The sequence below is a fragment of the Parambassis ranga genome, chromosome 1 (assembly GCF_900634625.1).
Source record: "Parambassis ranga chromosome 1, fParRan2.1, whole genome shotgun sequence".
In the NCBI taxonomy this organism is placed as follows: Eukaryota; Metazoa; Chordata; class Actinopteri; family Ambassidae; genus Parambassis; species Parambassis ranga.
In genome coordinates, this window is record NC_041022.1 from 8,219,087 (window position 1) to 8,240,034 (window position 20,948).

Genomic DNA, 20,948 nt, shown 5'->3' on the forward strand with positions numbered 1-20,948 from the left:
GGAGATTCCATCATGTCAACCTTCATGGACAAATAAAGGCATTTTTCCCCCCAAGAAAATGATGGCAGCGTTTGTGGTGAAATATGTAAACTTACATGCAGCATGTACAGAATGAGTCCTTGTCATCATTGTATCCAAAAATGTTGGAAAAAACTTGTTGAGAATTTATCCTTAAACACTGTCAAAGAATCTATTTGATCTTTCTGAAGGTATGTTGTATGTATGACTTATGTAAGATCTGTAGAATCTAAACAGAAGTGGCCCAGACCCATCAGTGTAGTATAAGAAACTACCCACAGTTCCAAGCATGTTTCAGGTTTGGTGACAACAGTGTGATGTGATGTGATGTGAAGTTAACCTTTGATAGACAGGCACTCAGATGAAGCATCCTTCTCTGCTGCCAGCAATCTGAGCTCAGATGTTTGTTCAGTGTTGCACTGTGCATAGCTAGTTTTGCAGGCAATAGCAAACAAAGAACTCCATCACAAATTAAGATGCAAATTCGAATGGAATTGTGGATTGTAGTATAAAACTCTTAAATTAGATTTTTGTCAGATATGTAAGATCTATTTCTTAAAATGCACATAAATTATTCTCTTCCTCTTATATTTGTCTTCCTTTTGATTATCCGAGACCCCCAACTACTATCTCTATCTCTGTTTTTTCTGCCAGAAATGTATTAAGATAAAAACACTTCATGTTGATGTATTTCTGTCCTGCTTATCTTGTCAGGTTGGACAAATTTGGATGCTGTATAAAATGGCCTTGCCATGATTGAAGGTCAAAAAGGATCTATGAGAGAGAGGGAGGGGAGAGAGAGAGAGAGAGGGAGGGAGGAGCCGGTGAAAGGAAGAGAGATAAAGAGAGGAAAAAGAGGAATAATGTAGGAACTGGAAGCAGAGAGGGAGGAGAGATAGTTTTCTCTAATATAAATGAATTGCAAAGATAACAGCTTAGCAGCTGCTATCTGCACCATTGAAATAACTTACATAAGCCAAAAACTTTATGTTTCTGTGTGTGTGTGTGCACATCTGTTTGTATAGGTGTGTTTCTGAGTGACTCAGACAGACTGTGAGGCTATGACTGAGGGTGTGTGCCTGTGAAATAACTGCACTCTGTAGAACTACTGCCATGTATTGCTGCTAATACTGTGAATTGATATGTACATGGTGGCAAAGTGTATGTATGTGTGTCTGTGTATGGACATGTTCTACCCTATCCTGAGGATGGAACCTCGAAGTTGAAATGAATTCTGTTCTGTACAATGACAATAAAGTATCTTAATCTTAATCTTAATCTCCTAAAATGTTGGCAAATGTAGGACATTCAATTAGCCTACATAGTATAGGCTTATATGGGCTGCATCATATTTAGAGAGTTGAATGTTGTACATACATTTCTACATAATTTGAAAAAAAAACTGAGAAATATACACATTGCCTTCTATCTATGGGATTATCTATTAAGATCAAAATCATATTATGTACTTTTTTATTTCCATAATAAAGATTTATGTGACTCACTTTTGAGGTTCAGGGAGGATATGCATGTTCATCTGTCTATGTTGTGTTCCCCTATGCCTTCTTGCCCCATTTACACAACAGTCAGCTTGGTGCTGTTATTTCCTCAGATGCCAGACAACATGCTCTGCTGTTCCCCCTCCATGCCTTTCAAACACAGGTCTCATTGAACAGACTGTGTAAATGATACTATTCACTCATTGTTAATCCTATTTACTCTTTTTTTCATTAGTTGGAGAGGAAATGGTTAAAAAAAACTCTAAACACTAAAGTTATGTTATCACATTATTATTTCACTCATCGTCACCATAACCTAATTACCAATACTACTTCCTGAAATACACACTTTTAAAGCACTGTCATGGCCATGTATTCTTTGTGAGTGGTTTATGATTTACTTACTTACACAGCGGGTAAGGCCCAAACATGAGGATGCTGAAAGCTGAAGTACACATTCATTACTAAGAACACTATCATTCAAAGAATAACTGGCCTCCAGACTCTCCTTTGTTACATAAATTATCCGAGGTTAATCAAGTTGAAACTTGCATGAAACCTCAAACTAAATTTTCAGCTGTTAATCAATGTTCGTTGCAATTTTATTATAAAACCCATCCATCCTGATCACGCTCACGGCGATGCATCACACACAGGGTTCTTATCAGATTCTTTGTTACCAGTACGGAGTGTGTCGATTATGATTTGTTTTGTAGTTGTTATTCACTTGACAATGTGCAGGTATGGACAATTTGAAACGAGGTAAAACACAAAGTCAAGGAAACACTGGCATGTTTTAAAGGAAACAAGACAAGTGAATTGAAACATGAAAGTAAACTGGGAGTGTGCTGAGAAGGCGAGAGAGAGAGAGAGGGGGGGCGAGAGACATAGAGTGATAGGTAGTCTGTATGTATGTGCGTTCTTGTCCATCAGGGCCGGTTTCAGAGTGCAGCAGTGTCGGTGTAATTGCCTCAGCTGTCAAACCAGCTGAAGATCCTGACATCACTACTGTTGACTAGACCTGTAAGCTCTCTCTCTCTCTCTCTCTCTTTCTTTCTCTCTCTCTCTCTCTCCCCCCCTCTCTCTCCTCTTGCTCTTAGTCTCTCCTTTGCCATGCAAAACAGTTCACCATTTGTATCACCATATAACCGTCTGCAGAACTCTTCGCACCCTCTTTTGTTTCTCCTTTTTTAAACCTCAGACTGCAGCAGCACACACTGTTTTTTTTTCTTTTTTTTACGGATCAATAAGTCAGACCCAATGTGAAGTGTCTGCTTCCAACACTTATTGTATCACTTGGATGCTCAGCATTGCACAACAGCATCCTTCCATCACCTCTAATCCACCTCACAGCTCCTCCAAACCTTGGATACCTTTTTTTACCTTCTGAATAAATACCACATTCACCTCGGCTAACAGACGGAAGACACGTAAAGGTTTTAATACACTGTTACTTTACATGGAAATGTAGTACTGTAAGAGTCAAATATGGAGCCATAGCAGTAAAAGCCTGATAAAACCAAAAACAACAAAGGTGACATTTTCTCCTAATGGAGCTTTCTATTCCAGCACACTGCACACAGTCAGTAATTTGGGCTGAATAAAACCTACAAATTTGCCTAGAATAAGAGCAGTAAATGGCTGTGGAATGACTTAATTGTGATGTAAACTAGCTTGCTTCAAGCATTTTCTTAAATAAAGCGGCATCATCTGCCCTCGTTCTGTCTTAACGAAGGAAACATCACAAATCTGCATTTGAAATAATTCGAATTAACTCACTGTCTATAAATGTGGAGCAACATTAAACTAGACTACATCTCAAGGGTCCATGTTGTAGTGGAAGAAAGCAGCCATCCAATAAAGAGTCCTTAACGTAAACCTGATAAGAGCTAAAAATAAAGGAAGGATCTTCCAGAGCATTCCACCCTTTAAATCCTCAAAAGTGGTGTTCACATCCTCTCTCCACCCTCCTTCCTGGTGTACTCTATAAGCGATTAAAAGAGGAATCACTTTTTTTCTGTTTTTTGGATGCCGGATGCACGTCATGAGTTCAGTTAATCTAGCCTTTAGCTTGAACATTTTATCCCTTCAGCCTCTCAAACGATGGCAGAACACCTTCTCAAGCGCCCTTGAGCAAAACATGTCTGGGAACATGCCCTCATGTTATATTTTTTTGTTTCTTTGTGTGCTGTTTAATTCGTTATACTCCCACTTCATAGATTGTAATTCTGTCTGCTTTGCTGAAAGCGCTCTTTATTTCATTTTACTTGCCAACATGCCCTTGAGCAAAGCTCTGTGCTTATCTAACACCACCATAGCTGTTTAATCAACTCATATTGTTTTCAACTTCTGGTCCCAGGCTTAGCTAACTGACCCTTCGCGCTCCAAGGGGAAGTGACGCCAACCATGGCTGGAGCACTTTTGAGCAGTGCAGTGTGACAATACTTCATTGTTTTTATCCATTCATAGGAGAGAAGTGAACCAGTTACTGCACAGAAAATGAAAATTATTCAAATTCCAGATGGGTGCATCACTCTACATACACCATGTTCTCTACTTGTACTTCTCTGCTAACACAAACATGCACAATTACAGCTTCTGCAGTATTCATTACCTAAAAAAACAGCACCATCTGTGTCACTACTGAGCTTAGTGCATAGTGTGTCATCATTTAGACGTGCAGTACCAATCGTGCAGTTCCTGGGCTACTTTGTAATGTTTGTTCCTATGTAAAATACATAGAGATACACTGTGGAAGTCTTTATCAACCATCTGTGCTTGTTTGGCTTCATGACTGGTTCTTTAAAAAAACAATTTAATTTTATAGAAGATGGTTTGTCTCTGCTCACATCACATCTGGACACATCTGGTCATGGTCTCTAAATATCACATGTTTAGACTGAAGGTAGCAATTTTCTTCAGAGGAACTGCAAGTTCCTTAGCATCAGAAATAGAAGGCTTGACCAATGACAATTGTTCAAATCATACCATGATACATATTAAGCAGGAGTTGGCTTGATGATCAATCCTAAGTCCAATTAGTTAATAATCTGAAGCATCATACTAACACCACTCAGCTCACGGTTGCTGCATTTCCAAAGAAGCTTGACTGAAGTGTTTTTTTTTTTGTGGTCCTCAGGCTAGAGTCCCCAACACGGACCCTGACCCTGGAGGCCCCCAGAGGGGTGGAAGTTAATGCTGGTGTGGGAGACTTCACAGCATCCTGTAGGAAAGACCTCCTTTTGCAGTCATCAGAGGGAGAGGTGAGTGTGTGTTTACACGTTGTGTTGGGTGTATGTGCACAAGAGAAAGAAGAGAGACTAAAATAGTTTTGCTCATGTTCAAATACACTAGCAGGGACCAGTGATGTGTTTGTGTTGGTATGTGTGTGGACCTAAGACTCTGTGGCACTCTATAGCGTTGGGTTTGCTTCATTAAAGTACCTTATTAGGCTAATGAGCGTCATCAATCCAGGCGACCTTGTCCTCCTTTTCTCCCCTCCTCCTCTCATCACTCCTTTCTTCCCCACTTCTATTTGGGAGAAGTGACTTCATTAAAGCTGGTTTGATGAGGTTCCCTGTCAGTTGTTGCTGCTGTGTTAGTGTGTGTGTGTGTTTGTCATTTTTAGCTTGCTATCTCACTGTCAAGCTCTTTGCATAGCAGCCTGCCACATTGCGTGAGCACCGAAGCAGACTTAGCCATTATCCCTATGTGTGTCTGTAAGTGTGTCCGCCTGCCATATTGCATGTCCACTGGAGCATAGTGTGTCATTAACTTAGTAATTAACAGAGGAATGACCCCCCCCCCCTTCTCGTTGCACTCGCTGTCATTGCCAGTCACACACACACACACACACACACAAACAGCCTTCTCTCACATTAGCGCAGACACACTCAGAAAACAAAGCCAAAATCTGGACTCTCCTCTCATCTTCTCTCTTCTTCTTCCTTCAGCTTCTGCTCCTCTTCCAATATTTCCTTCCAACCTTATCTTAATATTACCACAAGGCCTTACTTGTAAAAGGTACACGCCTTCATCCAAATGACCAGATGCAAGAAGGTCTGACTTAAATTAAAGCCCACAGAGGTAACCTAAATCTGGGGACAGCTCTGGCATATGATAACAAAATAATGAGGAAGACTTATATAAAAAATATAATAAGGCACTTCAAATATATTTCTAAAATGTGCAGCCAGACAGACACGCATTATACAGGATTGTAGCTGTGGATAATGTGGAGAGGGCAGAGAGCAGCCTGCTGCATACTAAAAACACCCTAATGAAAGTAAATGATGAGACCTAATAGACATAAACGTCTGTTTGCAGACACTGTAATGTTTACATGTCTGGACAATTATTGTTAGACTAATAAATGTCCTTCTCAGCGGACACAAAGAATGAACTAATGTTTAATGGAGTACAGAAAATAAAAAGTAGTTAACTTTTTCATCGCACATTTGTATTTGAGATATACTGCTTAAACTTCTTTTATAGCTTGTAGAGTTTTATTGCATATTAATAACTTTACACCTTACTGTAAAACTTCAGAGGCATCAAATCGGAATTTTATCCTGGCAGGTTTCCCTATATTGGCTGACAAACACAAGGTAACTGCAGTTTTCCAAAACATGTGATGTTTACTAAAATGATGCAAAATGTTTGCTTCAACTGACAGAAAGTAAACACAGAATTAAGCCACCTAGATCGACCAATTTGCCAGTCGCATTAAGGATCTGTATCCAGGGATACATGTTGGCTTTCAACAGCTCACAGGGGGATGATGAGGAGATTGAGGAAGATTAATCAGAAAAAAGGAACTCATTTTAGGGGAATTGTTGGTTATTTTGAAGGCTACATGCATGTTTGTAACATATAGTTGGCTTATTTGATGTTTGGTGCAAAAATAACAATAAACATAGCTGAGGCAGTAAAAGCAAAAAGTATAAGGTAATATGTATAACAAGTCTATGAGAGTTGTATAGAGGGGATGGATGGATGAATGGATGGATGGATGGATGGATGGATGGATGGTACTAAAATCCTTGTCTTGTATTGGTTCCAGTGACTGGATACTATGTCATCACACATTTCTTTCAGTCCCCTCATGTTCTGAGTCTACATTTAGATAAATAACGACCAGTAAAGGTTTCAAATGTGATCCAGCCAACAGAAAGAATGTTCGACTGTTCTTCTACAGGAAATTCTGAATAAATGGCAGGATGCTGTTTAGTTGCAAACAACTACACAGTGACCACACCTCCTCCATGCAGGTCTTGTGGGGTCTGTTTTCATCCTGATCTATGTCATGCACATCCCTGACTTAGAAGAAACATTCCATCATCTGCTTAGCATGACATGTGTGTCCATGCATAGACAGTAACAGCCTAATGATCCTGTATGTTTTTGACTGGTCTGGTGTGTCTGTCATATTGTTATAACTGTAGAATTTAAGAACTGAATTGATGGTAAAGGGGAAAAATAATTTTAACAAGGCCCTTTGCCACTTATTTAAAGGTCCACTCAAACACTTTACTCCATGTCTTTCATCCTCTCTCGTTAAATGATTACTTCTCCTCTCATTTTCCCCGGCTCTCCTCACTCCTGGCTCGTCACCTTCTCTCTGCCCTGCTCCTCCTTTCTCTTCCTCTCTTGTTTTTGTGTGTAACTTTCTTCTGCACTTCTTCTCCTCCTCCCTACCCTCCCTCTCAGCCTCTCAGTCCTTCATCTCTCAGTAACCCAGCCTATCTAATTAACTTTCCACTGCCTGGGTTATACATCACTGTGGCTGTCACTTCACAAGGAAAGGGGAGGGGAATTATAATTTTTACCTCTTTTCTGTCATCTCTCTCTTTCTCCCTCTCTCTCCCCCTCTGTTTCATGTGTTCTTTTGTCTCTTTCTGGTCTTTGTTCATCCATTATCTCTCTCACTTTCTGTCAGTCTCTCTCTCTCTCCCTCTGTCATCCCTGCATAAATAGATGTGTCCCTATTGATGGTGAACATTAGCATGAAGCAGAGTGTAACAAGGGTTGTGGTGTGGGCCTTTAGCAAGGCTTGATACCATGAAAGGATTGAGAAAATGAAGGATTTGTGGTGCACTGCTTCTCAACCCCATCACCCTTTTACCACAGCCCTCATCAGACAGGCATAAAGGGAGTAAGCCCTCTGTTCATGGAGTTGCGGCTTTATAAATGCCATGTGTAAATTTATTCAGAAAGCCTGAAATGTGTCCAAACACAGAAAAGACATTTAAAGTATAGCCAATAAAATATAATTTTTGTTTAAGAAACAGGGGGAACCCTTTGCTTATCATGTATATATAAAAACTTTAAAGATCCCTGGGGTCACTGTTATTTCCATAGCTTGAGATATTGAAGTCACTTTAATCATAGCATCCTTAAGTGATGACATTGGCAGCTTGCAACTTGTCCTTTAATGAGACTTCATCATTCAGCCAGAAAAGTCTCTCTTACACTTCAAATTGCTTCTGCTTTGATTCACGGGTTAATAACTACTTCACTGTGTAACACTGACACCTAAATCAAAAACTTTAGCATATCAAATAACTTCCCACCTCCCACCTCCCACCTTTTTTTTGTATCACATATTTTGGTATGCATCACTGGTACGTGCCATAATAAAGGAAAAAGGACCATTCAGTAACTATTTGAGTTATTATAGAAACACACACAGTGGTTCTGTATAACTAAAGCTGCAATGGATAAACTGAATACAATCAAGTTGATCCAAATTTCAGTGCCTGAAAGGGGAGCAGATGGAAAAATTCTTTGATGAGTGTTAGTGCCACGAGGTATCAGAGAAAAAAGGGAAGAAAATGGACGCCACCAGAGTGTGTTTGGATTCACACAAAGTCTGAAAAACCAGGGTTATTTTCTCTATTCAGTAGTTTAAGAAACTAGAAGGGAGAGACACTACTATGCATCCCAACATGGTGATCTTATTCTTATCAATTCCTAATCAATTACTGTGATGCCACCTTAGAAATTAGTGGCGTTCATAGTTACACTTTTGCAGAAAGCCAAACATAATCAATCATTAGATGGATTGAAGATTGTCAAAACTACATGTTTATCACTTTCTATACTTTTGAATGCCAGACTGCGACATTATGTGTTTTTTTCGGGTAAGTGTTCTATGACTCATTGATCAGAATTTGCATGATTTTCATTCATTTTCTTCAGAACAATGGCCTGGCTCAGCCTTCCCTTGTGAGGGCTCTTTTTCATACACACACTCATGGATGTGTAACTGAATTATAAAATGCCAAAACAATGATAATGCATGCAATTTTACCTCTTGGGTGTAGATCATTATCCTGACAAATGTTGCCTTAAAATTGCAAAAAATTCACAATACACCCATTTGCAAAACTAATTGTTCTAATGGGAGGAAAGTTTAAAAATATGTAGACAGGTAAAGAGAAAAACAAGAAGAAGCACGGTGGAAGGCAGCCTGGCATGCAGGCAGACATCACTGTGTCGTACCATGTTGCACCTGTGCTATTTCTGTTCCATCCCCTAGGCTTCTGCTGGCTTTTTTTCCCACTAACAATCCTACTATACCCCAGAGCCATTTTATGACAGTGTGGTGGCCAATGACGCAACGTCTAGCACAGTTTTCTCATCAGGCAGCCTATTTTACAAGGGTCCATTATGAGGACATGTCTCATCCTTGAGCTTAGAGAGACATGTCTGATGGGTGGCTAGGTGACAGTTTCAAGATCTAAAGCAATTTGGCTGGCATTTGATGATGATGATTATTATAATAATCTGTGACATTTCAATATAAATTTGATTCATAATTTGGATTTCCGTTCACTGCTTGATGTAACGCTGATATATTACAAATAGCTTTTGCATTTCATAACCTCCTGCAGCTGTCCTCTCTTAACATCACTCAGCTCAGAATGTTTTATAACAAGTTTAAAGACAAACCCACAGAAAATTAACCTGCAGTAGTTATTTTGACCTTTCACACATTCATTACATTCACACCAAAACACAGATTCATACATATATTGTAAATAAAATGAAATCTAGACAAATCATAAAAACACACCTGCCTGTATAGTTTATAGCTAAAATATAACTAAGAAGCTAGTTTGCTGATTTAAATGGGATTAATCAGCCAACGTACATTTTTTTACTGCCCTCCGACAGGAAAAGAACCTATGCACATTTTCACAAGATCCCTATTACTCGCTGGTGACCACACATAGTGCAGTCTTGCGTGGAAAAGAAATGAATGTTAAAGCATTAGATGGGCTGTATTTTCATACTATAAGGACATCAAAAGTTTGCTTGTTAAACATCATTGTTATTATTGTCTCGGAAAGAAAGTCCTCAGTGCAAGGGATACACCAGTTTGGACCAGGTGATCACCTTTATCCAGTCCAAGGTGGGTTGCAGTTAGAGGAAGAAGACGATTCTTCGTCTATTTTGCGACTGGGCCTAATTATTTTTGGCACTTGGATTCATATGACTAGCTGAAGCCATTTGGTATCTGTATTAATGGGTGTTATGACGGGTTACCACAGAAAATCATTTGGATAAATGTATTCACTACAAGCAGTCACCCAAAGGTTCTTGGAGGCTACTACATGGAGGCAGTGAGAAGATCAGGCGGCTCTCAGATTGTCAGAGGTGACCGGGGTACAGAGAATATTATCGTCAGAGACTTTCAAGGTTTTTCTCCGTCACAATATACACAACAGTTCTGCCATCGACAGCTACATTGAAGGAGCGAGTACGGCAAATACCTTATCATCCTTAAGTCTCTTAATAGCAGTGTTAAGGATATTTCTTTGACTTTTAAGGAAAATAAATACAGAATATCTCCTCCTCCTCCTGCAGCCATCATGAGTATCAGACCTATGTGGTTTCTCATGCGCACCACATATTTTTATCCTGCTCACCAGATATTTATTTGTGACCACATAATATTATCCCGTGCTCACCAGATACTTTCTTGTGAGCACAGGATATTATTTAGTACGCACAACAACAATTTGTTTTTTTGCTGATACCCCTTTAGGGGCTCTGTAAAATTCAGAGAAAATGACAGGATGCTGTTTAGTTGCAAAGTTTACATGTCTTTGTGAGTGCAACAACGAGGCAATCACAGCACACCACATAACACATATATTTGTGACACCTTTATTTTTGTCGGTTCTTGACATTGAGCAGGACTATCTGTGCACCACACAAAAAAATCTCTTCTCCCTGTCCCAACCCAGCCTAGAACAGAAGGAAAAATGCCTACACACTGTACTTCCCTAAAAGGAGCACTTTATCCAAATAGCATTCCGTTTTCATCCATTTTCATACAAGCTTTCCCCTGACCGCTGACACCATCAAATGAAAAGAAGAAAGCGGATGAAGGGAGGATAGGAGGATCGGATGAGTAGGAGGTGGAGGAGGATGGCAGAAAATAGATGTTTCTGTCGATTTTGCAGGAGAAAATAAAGGCGTGCGGGACAGCAAGGCTTAAAGCCAAATCAATGTTGTCAGCAGCTGGCACTTAAGAAGGGGCCATTAAAGTTTAAAAAGTTTGGAAAGCAGCGGTGGAATTAGGGCCAAATGGGTTAGAGGTAGGGGAGTGCTGGCTTCCATTAAAATCAAAGCCAACGAGAGCTGACAGATCCTCTCTGGATTCCTGCAGTTCTCCTGGCTTTCCTTCTTTTTATTATCTACTCTCTCTCTCCTTCTCCTCCCTCTATCGCTTTCATCATCCATCCATTCACTCTGTAGGATTTCCATTCTTCTAATTTATGCTTTCTTCTCATCTTCACTCCACAGCAACCCCTGTAATTCTTCACTCTTTGGGATGTTATTATCACTTAAACCAGGGGTCTGGCCCCGGGGCCACTTGCCTGCTCTGGCCTGCATATCTAATGTCCAATATATATAATAATCTAAGCCTAATAAATGCATACACACACAAATTCACAACATTATAGACATTTTGCTGGAAGAGTGGTGGGGTATAGCCCACAGGTCATCAGTGTATCGCAGGGCTAGCAGCTAGACACGCTAACACTTACACCTACAGATAATTTAGAGTCCTAGATTAACCCTAACGTGCATTTTTTGTATGTGACGCTGGAGTACCCCGAGATAACTGACGAGAGGAGAACATGTTAACACCACACAGAAAGGCCCTGGCCAGAGGAAGTTCTTGATGTGAAGCAATAGTGCCAACAGTACCATCATGCCACCTTCGTAGAGATTAAGTGTAGAGAGATTAAATAAATAATATTCTCGGACACTGCATTTTTGTTAGTAATTGAGTTCATTTATTTACTTAACAAATTTAATTATTAGGATATTTTACCTGGACTTTTATGCAATGTTAAAGGCAATGCTAACCAATCATTTTCCTTAGGAGTGAAACCTAGCAGATAGATGGAGGATGGAAGAAGAGTGCACTAATCTGAAGGGAGGGAGAAAAGACTGACAGGGTCAAAGGGGAAAATTGAGCAAGATTAACAGGATTGAGGCTGTGACAGTTTGTTGAGCAGCAGATAGCACAGGAATGCCTTACAGGAAGCATTACTACAGCACAGCTCCAAAAATACAGTCTAAATGCCCTTAGGTTGGGCACATGAGTTCCAACTGTTGTGGTTCCTTTGGGTAAATGTAGCTGATATGATAGCTATGCTTGATAGACATGATTTTATCAGTTTCATGCAGTACATGCAAATTCTGCTTCAGTGTCAGAGTAAGCAAGAGGAAAATGACCTCATGTAGTGTGAGTTTGCAGGAAACGTTTTTCAGTGTTAAACATGTGGAAATGACATTATGTTGTTATATGAGTCACAGCTTGTAATTTGGTGAAACAGGCCTATGGCCTTTTCTCTGTAGGACAAACAGGATGCTTTTTCTTCACTTGCTAGGGTTTGTTTTAGTAAGTAAGCCCTGTAAAAAGTGTCTTGCTAGGTTAATCACTGAAGTAATTCATACTAAAGAAGCACTAATGTGCCCCTGGATCATAAAATCTCTGACCAAGGAAGGTATTTTGGCTATAATTATGGAATTTGTGTGCAAAAATTGAAGAAATTTAGCTTTATCTATGTATATATATATATATGTGTATATTAATCTACATGTTGTTAAAAAAAAACAAGAATCTGCAAATAGGCAGACCTGTACACTAATGCCAGGCTTACAGTGTAATGTTGCATATGGTTACTACTCATGTCACAGTGTGACCGTACCTGTCATTACCTAATCATTTAGCATGAAACACTGTACTATAGAGTGTTTCTCAAAAAGGGGAGCAGGACACAGAAAAAAGGAGACCTATAAGTGGATAATTATAAAAAGTAGATATGAGATTTCTGCCACAGCGCACATTATTTGACACCTTTCTGTCAACACAGAGTATAGTGCTATATGTTACTGACACCTTTATTGTAGCTCAGTAATTATTCATTGTGCTATTATTATTATTATGCTGTACAAGCAGCAATGAACTGAACTGATGGGCAGTGATGTATTTATAATGAAGGATAATAGTAGTTTTTATTATTTATATTTATTTGTATAATATTTGAAATACGAGGAAGACTTAGGATGTTAAGATATCTATCTATATTGCAGAGATATTTTGAATTTTGCATGACCTTTTGCGTGTCATCACAAGATATTTAGTAAATGTAGCACCTGTTTGGCCCTCAGTCTAACATTACAGGACAATGAAGTAGCTGTTCTCCTTTTATTTGTGCCTTACTTTACATAGTAGGATTACATACAGTAGTTTATCCAGCCTATCATGCAGGTAGACACTAACACCCTATTGTCCCACAGGAATTTAGAAGAGTCATGCTCAGACACAAAAAATAGCATTCAACAGGACGCAGACATAAACAGACACAACTTCCACTTTAAAAAATAATGTACTTCAACATCACTTTTTTTTAATGAACTGCCCCTTTAAACTCTTTCTGAACACCTTGAATACCCAGTACCTTACGTTTGCATTCATGTGTAGTACATCTGACTTCAGAGAGGTGAAACGGGGTTAACTAGGGAAACTTTCAACAAAGTTTGGTTTCCATGGAGTTTTATTGTTTGTTGACACAATTCTGGGGTTTATTAAGCTGCAGTAGCCTGGAGGTGTTATTGGGTTGATATACTGGGACTTGCTCTTTTTTTTCTTTTCCCTGCTGCTTGTTGTTTTACCTGCGGGTAAGGCAGAATGGTGAGTGAATTAGAATGCTGACAAGGGGTAACTCCCTGTCGTACACGCTGATGCTATGGAAGGTCCACAAATACATATATATATAGAGAGAAAAATGTAAGCAAATTGCACAAATGAAAGGAATTTGATATAGCTATGAAGATACAGAATCACCTTCTCACATGAAAGATAGATCAATGCATAAACCCAACACCTAAAAATGCACACACACACACACACATATGGAACTTCAAGCACACTTCCACTCCTTCCTCATTCTTTCCATCTCTGGAGCCTTTCTGTTTACTTCCAATACTTGTTTTCATCAACATCCGACTCCCCTCTTAAAAAGCCTTCGTCTGTGTGTGTGTGTGTTCATGAAAAAAAAGATAAGAGATAAACAGATACCTGCCAATAGCTGGGAGATGTGGATGTTTTTCAAAAGGTGTGATTAGCGTAAAAAAAAAAAAAAATGATGAGCCTATACTTCACACTCCCCGAGGCGATCATCATTGATGTGTGTGTCCTGTCAGTCTGATGTAACTCAATATCAGTCTTTCTCTGTGTGTGTGTGGGTGGGGGGTGTCTATTTGTTTCTCTCGCTGTCTCTCTCTCTGTCTGTAACAGCAGCTCCATCACCCTCTGTGTGTCTGTGCATGCTGTGTTAAAGTCTCTGTTCTCATCCACCTGTGAATGCATTTGTCTTTGCCTGCTCTTGAGTGTGTGTACTGTATGTGTGTATGTGTGTTTAAATGGTACAGTAGAGCGGACTGATATTTGCTTCATGTCCCCGCTACATCAGGGTTACTACACCCTCAGTCTCTCTCCAGCCTCTGTCATTTAGTCCATTGTCAGCTCCCATTCTAGCATCTGTCCATTCAACAAGCCTAATGGTCTGTGTAATACACTCAGATAGCTTCACAGCCTCCCACCTATTTGTGTTGCAGGAGTGTGTGAGTGTGCAAGAATGGGAAAAGATGAGGAGAATGGGAGGAGAGGGGAGCTAAGGCAAACTGCAGCGGTTCAACTGTTGTGAAGTGTGTGTGTGGACAAAATTTTGTGTGAGTGAAATAGTACTGTTATTGTCCTTTCAACCTTTGTCACACCTCCCCAACTCTTTCATCCACACAGTCAAAGACTTTTTGAGTCTATTTTGGTTCCAGGTCAGCTCCATTCAATTGGGTAGTTAGGATTTTGACATTGGGAAATATGGTTATTCACACTGAGAAAGTAGCCATGGAGATCAGTCACATTCTCACATCGTCAACCTCACAAACTTACCTGAGTTTGTTATTATTGGCAAAATGCACGACCTTATCTCAGACAGTCATATAGTTTAGTTGAAAAAGTAACCTCCAGAAACAAACAAACAAAAAAATCAGGGAAATTAAAAAATAAAAAACTTAAAAGTGCAATGTAAACCATGGTAGTTGTGCAAATGGCAGAGAAGCCATAAGATTAAGATTAAGATTAATATTAAGAATGATGTTTTAATGGTGTGAAACCATCAACTTTTCCTAAACATAACACAAGGAGCTTACCTCCACAGTGGACAAACCCTGGTTGTTTGCTGGTTGTTTTCGTTGGGTAGTTGGGTATGAGTACACCAAGGAAACTGTGGCCACTGCCCGATGTGGTTATGATGTGTGGTGTGGTACCACAGCTTTCACTCTTTAATGTCCAGCCCACACACAAATCCCCCAAAGGCCTTGCAGCCAGTAATCAGTAATCGGGGGTGACTGTGGCATGTGCCTAATCCTATCCTAACCTAGCTACTACTGAAAATATAAATAGTCACCATAAGCCTCATTTTATATGTATATGGACCTAAAATGTGACTCCATCCTTTTTTGTATACATACTGTGGTATCTTATGTATTATATAATCATTCCTGCTCCTCATATGACCTTCACCTGTCCCTCTTCGCAGGCTAAATTCCTCCTGGTCCACAAACACATTCATACAGTCCCTTCTCCTGTGGAACACTTGTTATTCCTCTTGATCTCCTCCCTAAGACACTTTAACCCTCTTATTTCCTCCGCTGTCTTCGTCCCCTCTGCCTCTCCCTCCTCCTTTCATTCCACTGAAAAAAAATCATCTCCTTTCACCACCTCTCTCACAGCTCACTCTCCTCCCAGCCCTTTTTCCCATGTTTCTTAGCTGTTCCAAAGGAAATCATCCATGAAAAATGTTTTGACCCTCAATAATTGCCACTCCCCCCCATGTTTCCCCATCTCCTTGATGCTAAAGCCACGTGCTTGCTAAAATTGCTGCTGGAGTGCAAGGCTCACATCCACCCCTAGTGTATGCACATACACAGCCACCCACGCAGATATGCGCAAGATTTTATCATAGCGGTTCAGATTAAACTCTTTGATCACACTTTTTCGTGGCACACCTCAGATGCAGTGGAATGGAAGATCTAGAAGAACATATTTCATTTTGTGATTTCCAGGCTTCTTATGGCCTTCTATGACCACCCATTGTATATTTACAGTGATTAAAATGTCTAATTGCATAATAATAATAATAATAATATACAAAGTAATCATAATGAAAAGAATTTATTCACGTATATTTGTAATCAGAGACACATTCTTCCTTACACACACACACACATTCACGTGTACAGACCTTCATGTACAGCTAACAACAGGCCGACCTAATACTTACAGACACTTTCATTTGGGATGAATGTCAGCGCTAATCCGACCTTAAGCTACAACAAATGACTTCTACTCCCCTTTCTCTAGCTCCTTCCTCTCCTCCCATCCATCTGTGTGTCCGTCCCTCATTTTCTTTCTTCTATTGTCCATATTGCCTGATATAGCAATCATCTGTTTCTATTTCTCCTACTTTTTTTCCTTTCCTCTCACTTTGTGTTTTTATTGATCTCCTCTTCACTCCATATACTTCCTTGTGAGCCATCATCTATAGTTACTAATCATCTTCTTCTCTGTCCAGTCTCATCTTCTTCCTCGCTTCTTTTTATATCCTCATTTGTTTCACTCCCTTGCCTTTTCTGTTTAGTTTGTTTGTTACCATGATGTTTCTATTGTTATGAAAAAGAGGGGAAGTAATTTCATTGGCTTTTCCTCACATAAACATGCGTGCACCCATTTCGCCTCATCCCTCCTTCCCATGGACATGCCCAAGTTCATTTTAGGTTTCCGTTGCTATGGCAAGCAGGCTGTTAGAATTAGATTTGGGTTATGTTGCCAACCGTGACTGAGTCCCTTCCTCCCCTGTAAGGCTATAACTGAGCCCTGGCAGATTTTATTGGAGAGCCAAAGGGAGAGATGACAGGTGTGCACCAGAGACCTGTTAAATGCGTGCCTTGACATTTAGAGATGTAGTGTGGTATTTTCCTTTGCTTGGCACATGGGGAACAAAGTTCACATACTCAGTTTTCAGTAGGTCTGAAAGTGTCTTCTTGTCATTGTTACTATGTCTCATTAAAACTAATGGGCAATGCAGCTTAATGAGATGGTTGTATACAGTTGCTCATTCCTGCCTTTTTTTCTTTTTGTTACTAGAATCTTGAGTGGAAACAGGACTGATGTGTGTGTTATCTATGTTTTTCTATTGAAGATATTTCAGCACATGTTGGCAGCTATTTAAATTCATTTTATTCCATTGCATATCAAAAGTGAGCAGCCCTTTTCCGCACTGATTCAGAATAAACGTAAATAAGAGTGTGAGCATAGGACTTTGGTACAAGATTTTCACTTAAATTAATCAGCAAAAATTTTACGATCGTTTTTGTCGTGCATTATTAATTTCTATCTCATTTATTCAGTTGTACTCATCCCTGTGGCATACAGTTACCATAGTTCAATTCATGTATCTAATATCTTCTAAAGAAAGACAAATCTCCTTTTGCAGTAACAAGACAGACTGACTCTCCTCGTATAAGGAACATCTGAATGGGACGATTAATCTGCTTAGTTCTTGCTCACTTGGCATTACTGCTAAATAGATTGCAAGACAGTAATCATACATTACTAAATGTTTTCCATGTAAAGCTAAAAGTTAATGCCATCTATTAATTATAAAGAGATGCTCATAAGGGCTAAAAACAACAATATTTATGGTTTATGAGACAAAAGGCAAAAGCTGCTTTGAATAGACATATTTAGGGCGGAGGTGTAATTTCACATGTTGTGTGGTGATTTTCATCACCTCCAGGGAAACTACAGGAACATGTCCATAAAAACCACAACACAGCTGAACTGATAAACAAAGTAAGCATTAATAGCGCCCGCTTTGTTTGCATTGGCACTTAGCTGACACCAAGACCCCGTTCACACTGGGGGAATCAATCTGGCTAGAGCGGGATTCGGGCCGTATCTGGATATATCTGGATAGTTTAGTCTGGATATATCAGTAGGTATATCCAGATTCACTTTGTTCAGACTCAGTTTACGTCACATTTGGCCTACATCTGGCTCAGGTCTGAACACAAATGCAGCTAGCAAATCCGGCTCGCAACGTGATACTTCCAAGTTCACAGGGACAGTGTCCAGGTCGTGAACAAAAACCGTATGTAAACAACCGTTGAACTATGACAGCTTTGCCCCAAGTTTATTTTCGACAGGGCTCCAAAGGAATAAACTGCTTTTTGAACAGAAAAAAAAGCCCTACCTGAACGGACTCTGAATTTTACAAGGTGCCACCTAGCGGTTTAGAGGACAACAAACGAGCCGGGTTAAGCTGGATTGAGAGCGGACACGCGTGTGTGATAGCCAGATTAAAAATAGTTCTGAATATATCCAGCTTAAAGGCTATCCTGATTAAATCCTACTCTAGCTGGATTGACTTTCTTCAGTGTGAACGAGGCCCAAGAGACTAGCTTAATGATCCGAGTTTTCAGCAATGGCGCTTGAAATACATATAGCTCTTGTGTCATTGCAGTATGTTAATGTTTGATAGTCAGGGTGCATTGTGTCTGGTTAACACTGAATTGTAAATAGACTACAATACAACTGGAAACATTTCAGAAAATAACCACTTAAATAATAAAAATGGAACCATCCTCAATCCCCTTGAGGATTGGTATAAATAGGCTGTTAAAAATTCTTTTCTTGTTCTTTGAAATACCTTCCTGTGGAAAAGGTGTTCTGCCTGCTAATGGATTTGTATGACTATTATTTTTAAATCACCCCTCAAGACCCCTTAGGTAGGAGGATGGAAAGTAATAATTCAGGAGACCTTGTAGAGTTTCATCTAACTGAGTAAAGACATCTGGGCTATGAGGCATGACACCATTATTAAGGTTACATCAGTCTGTTTTAAACACTCTGCTTACATGCATACAGGCATTGTCTTTACATTAATGTCTAATAGATGTGCTGCTTTTAGCTCAACAGCCATTGAGCAGCACCTTTGCTCTGCTCCATCATGCAGAGTGTGTGGATGTTGTTCATACAGATCGAAATGTGAAATCATTAGTTATAGTCTTCTAATTGGTTGGTCACTGTTGGGGTGTTCCTCTCTTCCTCCTTTTTCCCCCCTTTCATTTATCATGATGTCCTCTCCTTATGTACCAAGTCTTCCTCCAAACACTTCTGATTTGACATTTACTCTCTCTCATCTGGAACTCTTCTGTTCTTCCTCCTCCTCTTCTCTCCTCGGCACAGATAATGGGGATACAGATGTCTGCTCAGATTACCATCCAGCCGCATTATATGAGTGTGAAAGGGTAAAAGAGCAGGGCTTCTTTGAGCAGCGACAAGTACATAAATAAGGAGTCATTAGACATTGAGATTGAGTAATGGTTCTTGTTTGATACTCAGCTGAATCCTCAGCTGGAGCTAATTAAGGTTAAATTGTCAACAGGTAAAATTAGGTTTGTCTCATTTCTTGTTTGTGATTCAAAAGACATCACTGTGATGCCACAGTATGTGGGTGGACTGCTACCTGACAACCAATAGAATACATCATCAATATAAGATTCCGTCCTTGACCTTGATCTCTACTGGTATTTTCCTGCTGAATTCTGAGTGGTGTTAAAAATATCTTGCTCAATAATGAAGATAAATATAAAGATAAATCCATTAAATTCCTCCAAAAGCATACCTTAAACTATTTACATGTTGTGTAATGCTTTGACAGTACAGCCTTGTTTTATAGTCACATAATTGGTGTAATTACACATCTTTTGGCGACATATAGCAAAACATCTCCAACACAATATCTGGTGTAAAATTTGGCATTGTTTCCAGGGTGTATTTCTTATTCTGGATGCTTCTCTCTCTCCTCTCTCTCCTCTCTCTCTCTCTCTCTCTCTCCATCCTCCCCTCTCTCGTCTCCCACTGATTTTCTGGCTTTTGTTTCACCTGTCTTGCCCTCTGCTCCATTCACTCCCACTCTCCCTCTTCATCAAAAGAGACCTGTTCTAAATAGAAATTCCCTTTCTGTCTCAGTAGATCTTTCTTGATGACAACCTCAGTCGACCACAGAGCGTAATCATTGCCTACAGCATTGTGTTCTCTCCTTCTCTGTACCAACAACCCCATTTTTTTTCTTAGGATAGCTTTCTTCCATTCTGTTTGTTTGTCTGTTGTTAGGTCAGTCCCCTACAGCTGTAATATCAGCTTCAGACTTTTTATGGATATACACTTTTCTAAATCATCTCCCTTTTATGCTCACAGATCTTTCTAGACGCCAACACTATCAAGCTGGGCAACATTCCCCTTGGTAGTGCTGTGGACCCCCTGGAGGGGGCGCCTGCAGGAACCACCTACACCAAACAGACTGTGTATGAGCTGTGCGCCTGTGCTAACGGCAAACTCTACCTTTCGCCAGCCGAAAAAGGCTCCACCTGCCAGACTACCAGTAACTTTTGTCTCTGGAGCTGAAAGTGGGAAGCTGACAGACACACAGGACATGATGGACTATAGAGTTTGAAGCAAATGCTAGCCAGCAGACTGTATCAACATCACTTATGGCTTGATGGGAAGCTATTGCCAACCAACAGACCAAATCAACGAGGATTGTAGCATGGCAAGAGGTTCATGTAAGTTCACCAATCAAATAATATGGATTGCCGATTGGTAGAAAGGTAATGGTTGCTAACAGACCAAATCAACATGGGACTGTGGCTTGGTGTGAAGCTAATGCCGGCTAATGGACTGGATCAACGTGAACTAGAGCTTGTGAGAGGCTAAAAGCTGATCGACCAAATTATTATGGATTGGTCAATAGCCGATGCTAGTCAAGAAGATGGATG

At 39.9% G+C, this 20,948-nt stretch overlaps 1 protein-coding gene across 1 annotated transcript in view; it reads left to right on the forward strand.

Annotated features, from left to right (window-relative positions):
* sgcz (sarcoglycan zeta) overlaps positions 1-20,577 on the forward strand; it is a 130,293-nt gene extending 109,716 nt beyond the window's left edge. Inside the window, exons 6-7 of the mRNA XM_028405102.1 lie at positions 4,657-4,780; positions 20,371-20,577. Coding sequence (XP_028260903.1) covers positions 4,657-4,780; positions 20,371-20,577 — 331 coding nt within the window. The remainder of the gene's footprint in view (positions 1-4,656; positions 4,781-20,370) is intronic.
* The last annotated feature ends 371 nt before the right edge of the window (positions 20,578-20,948 follow it).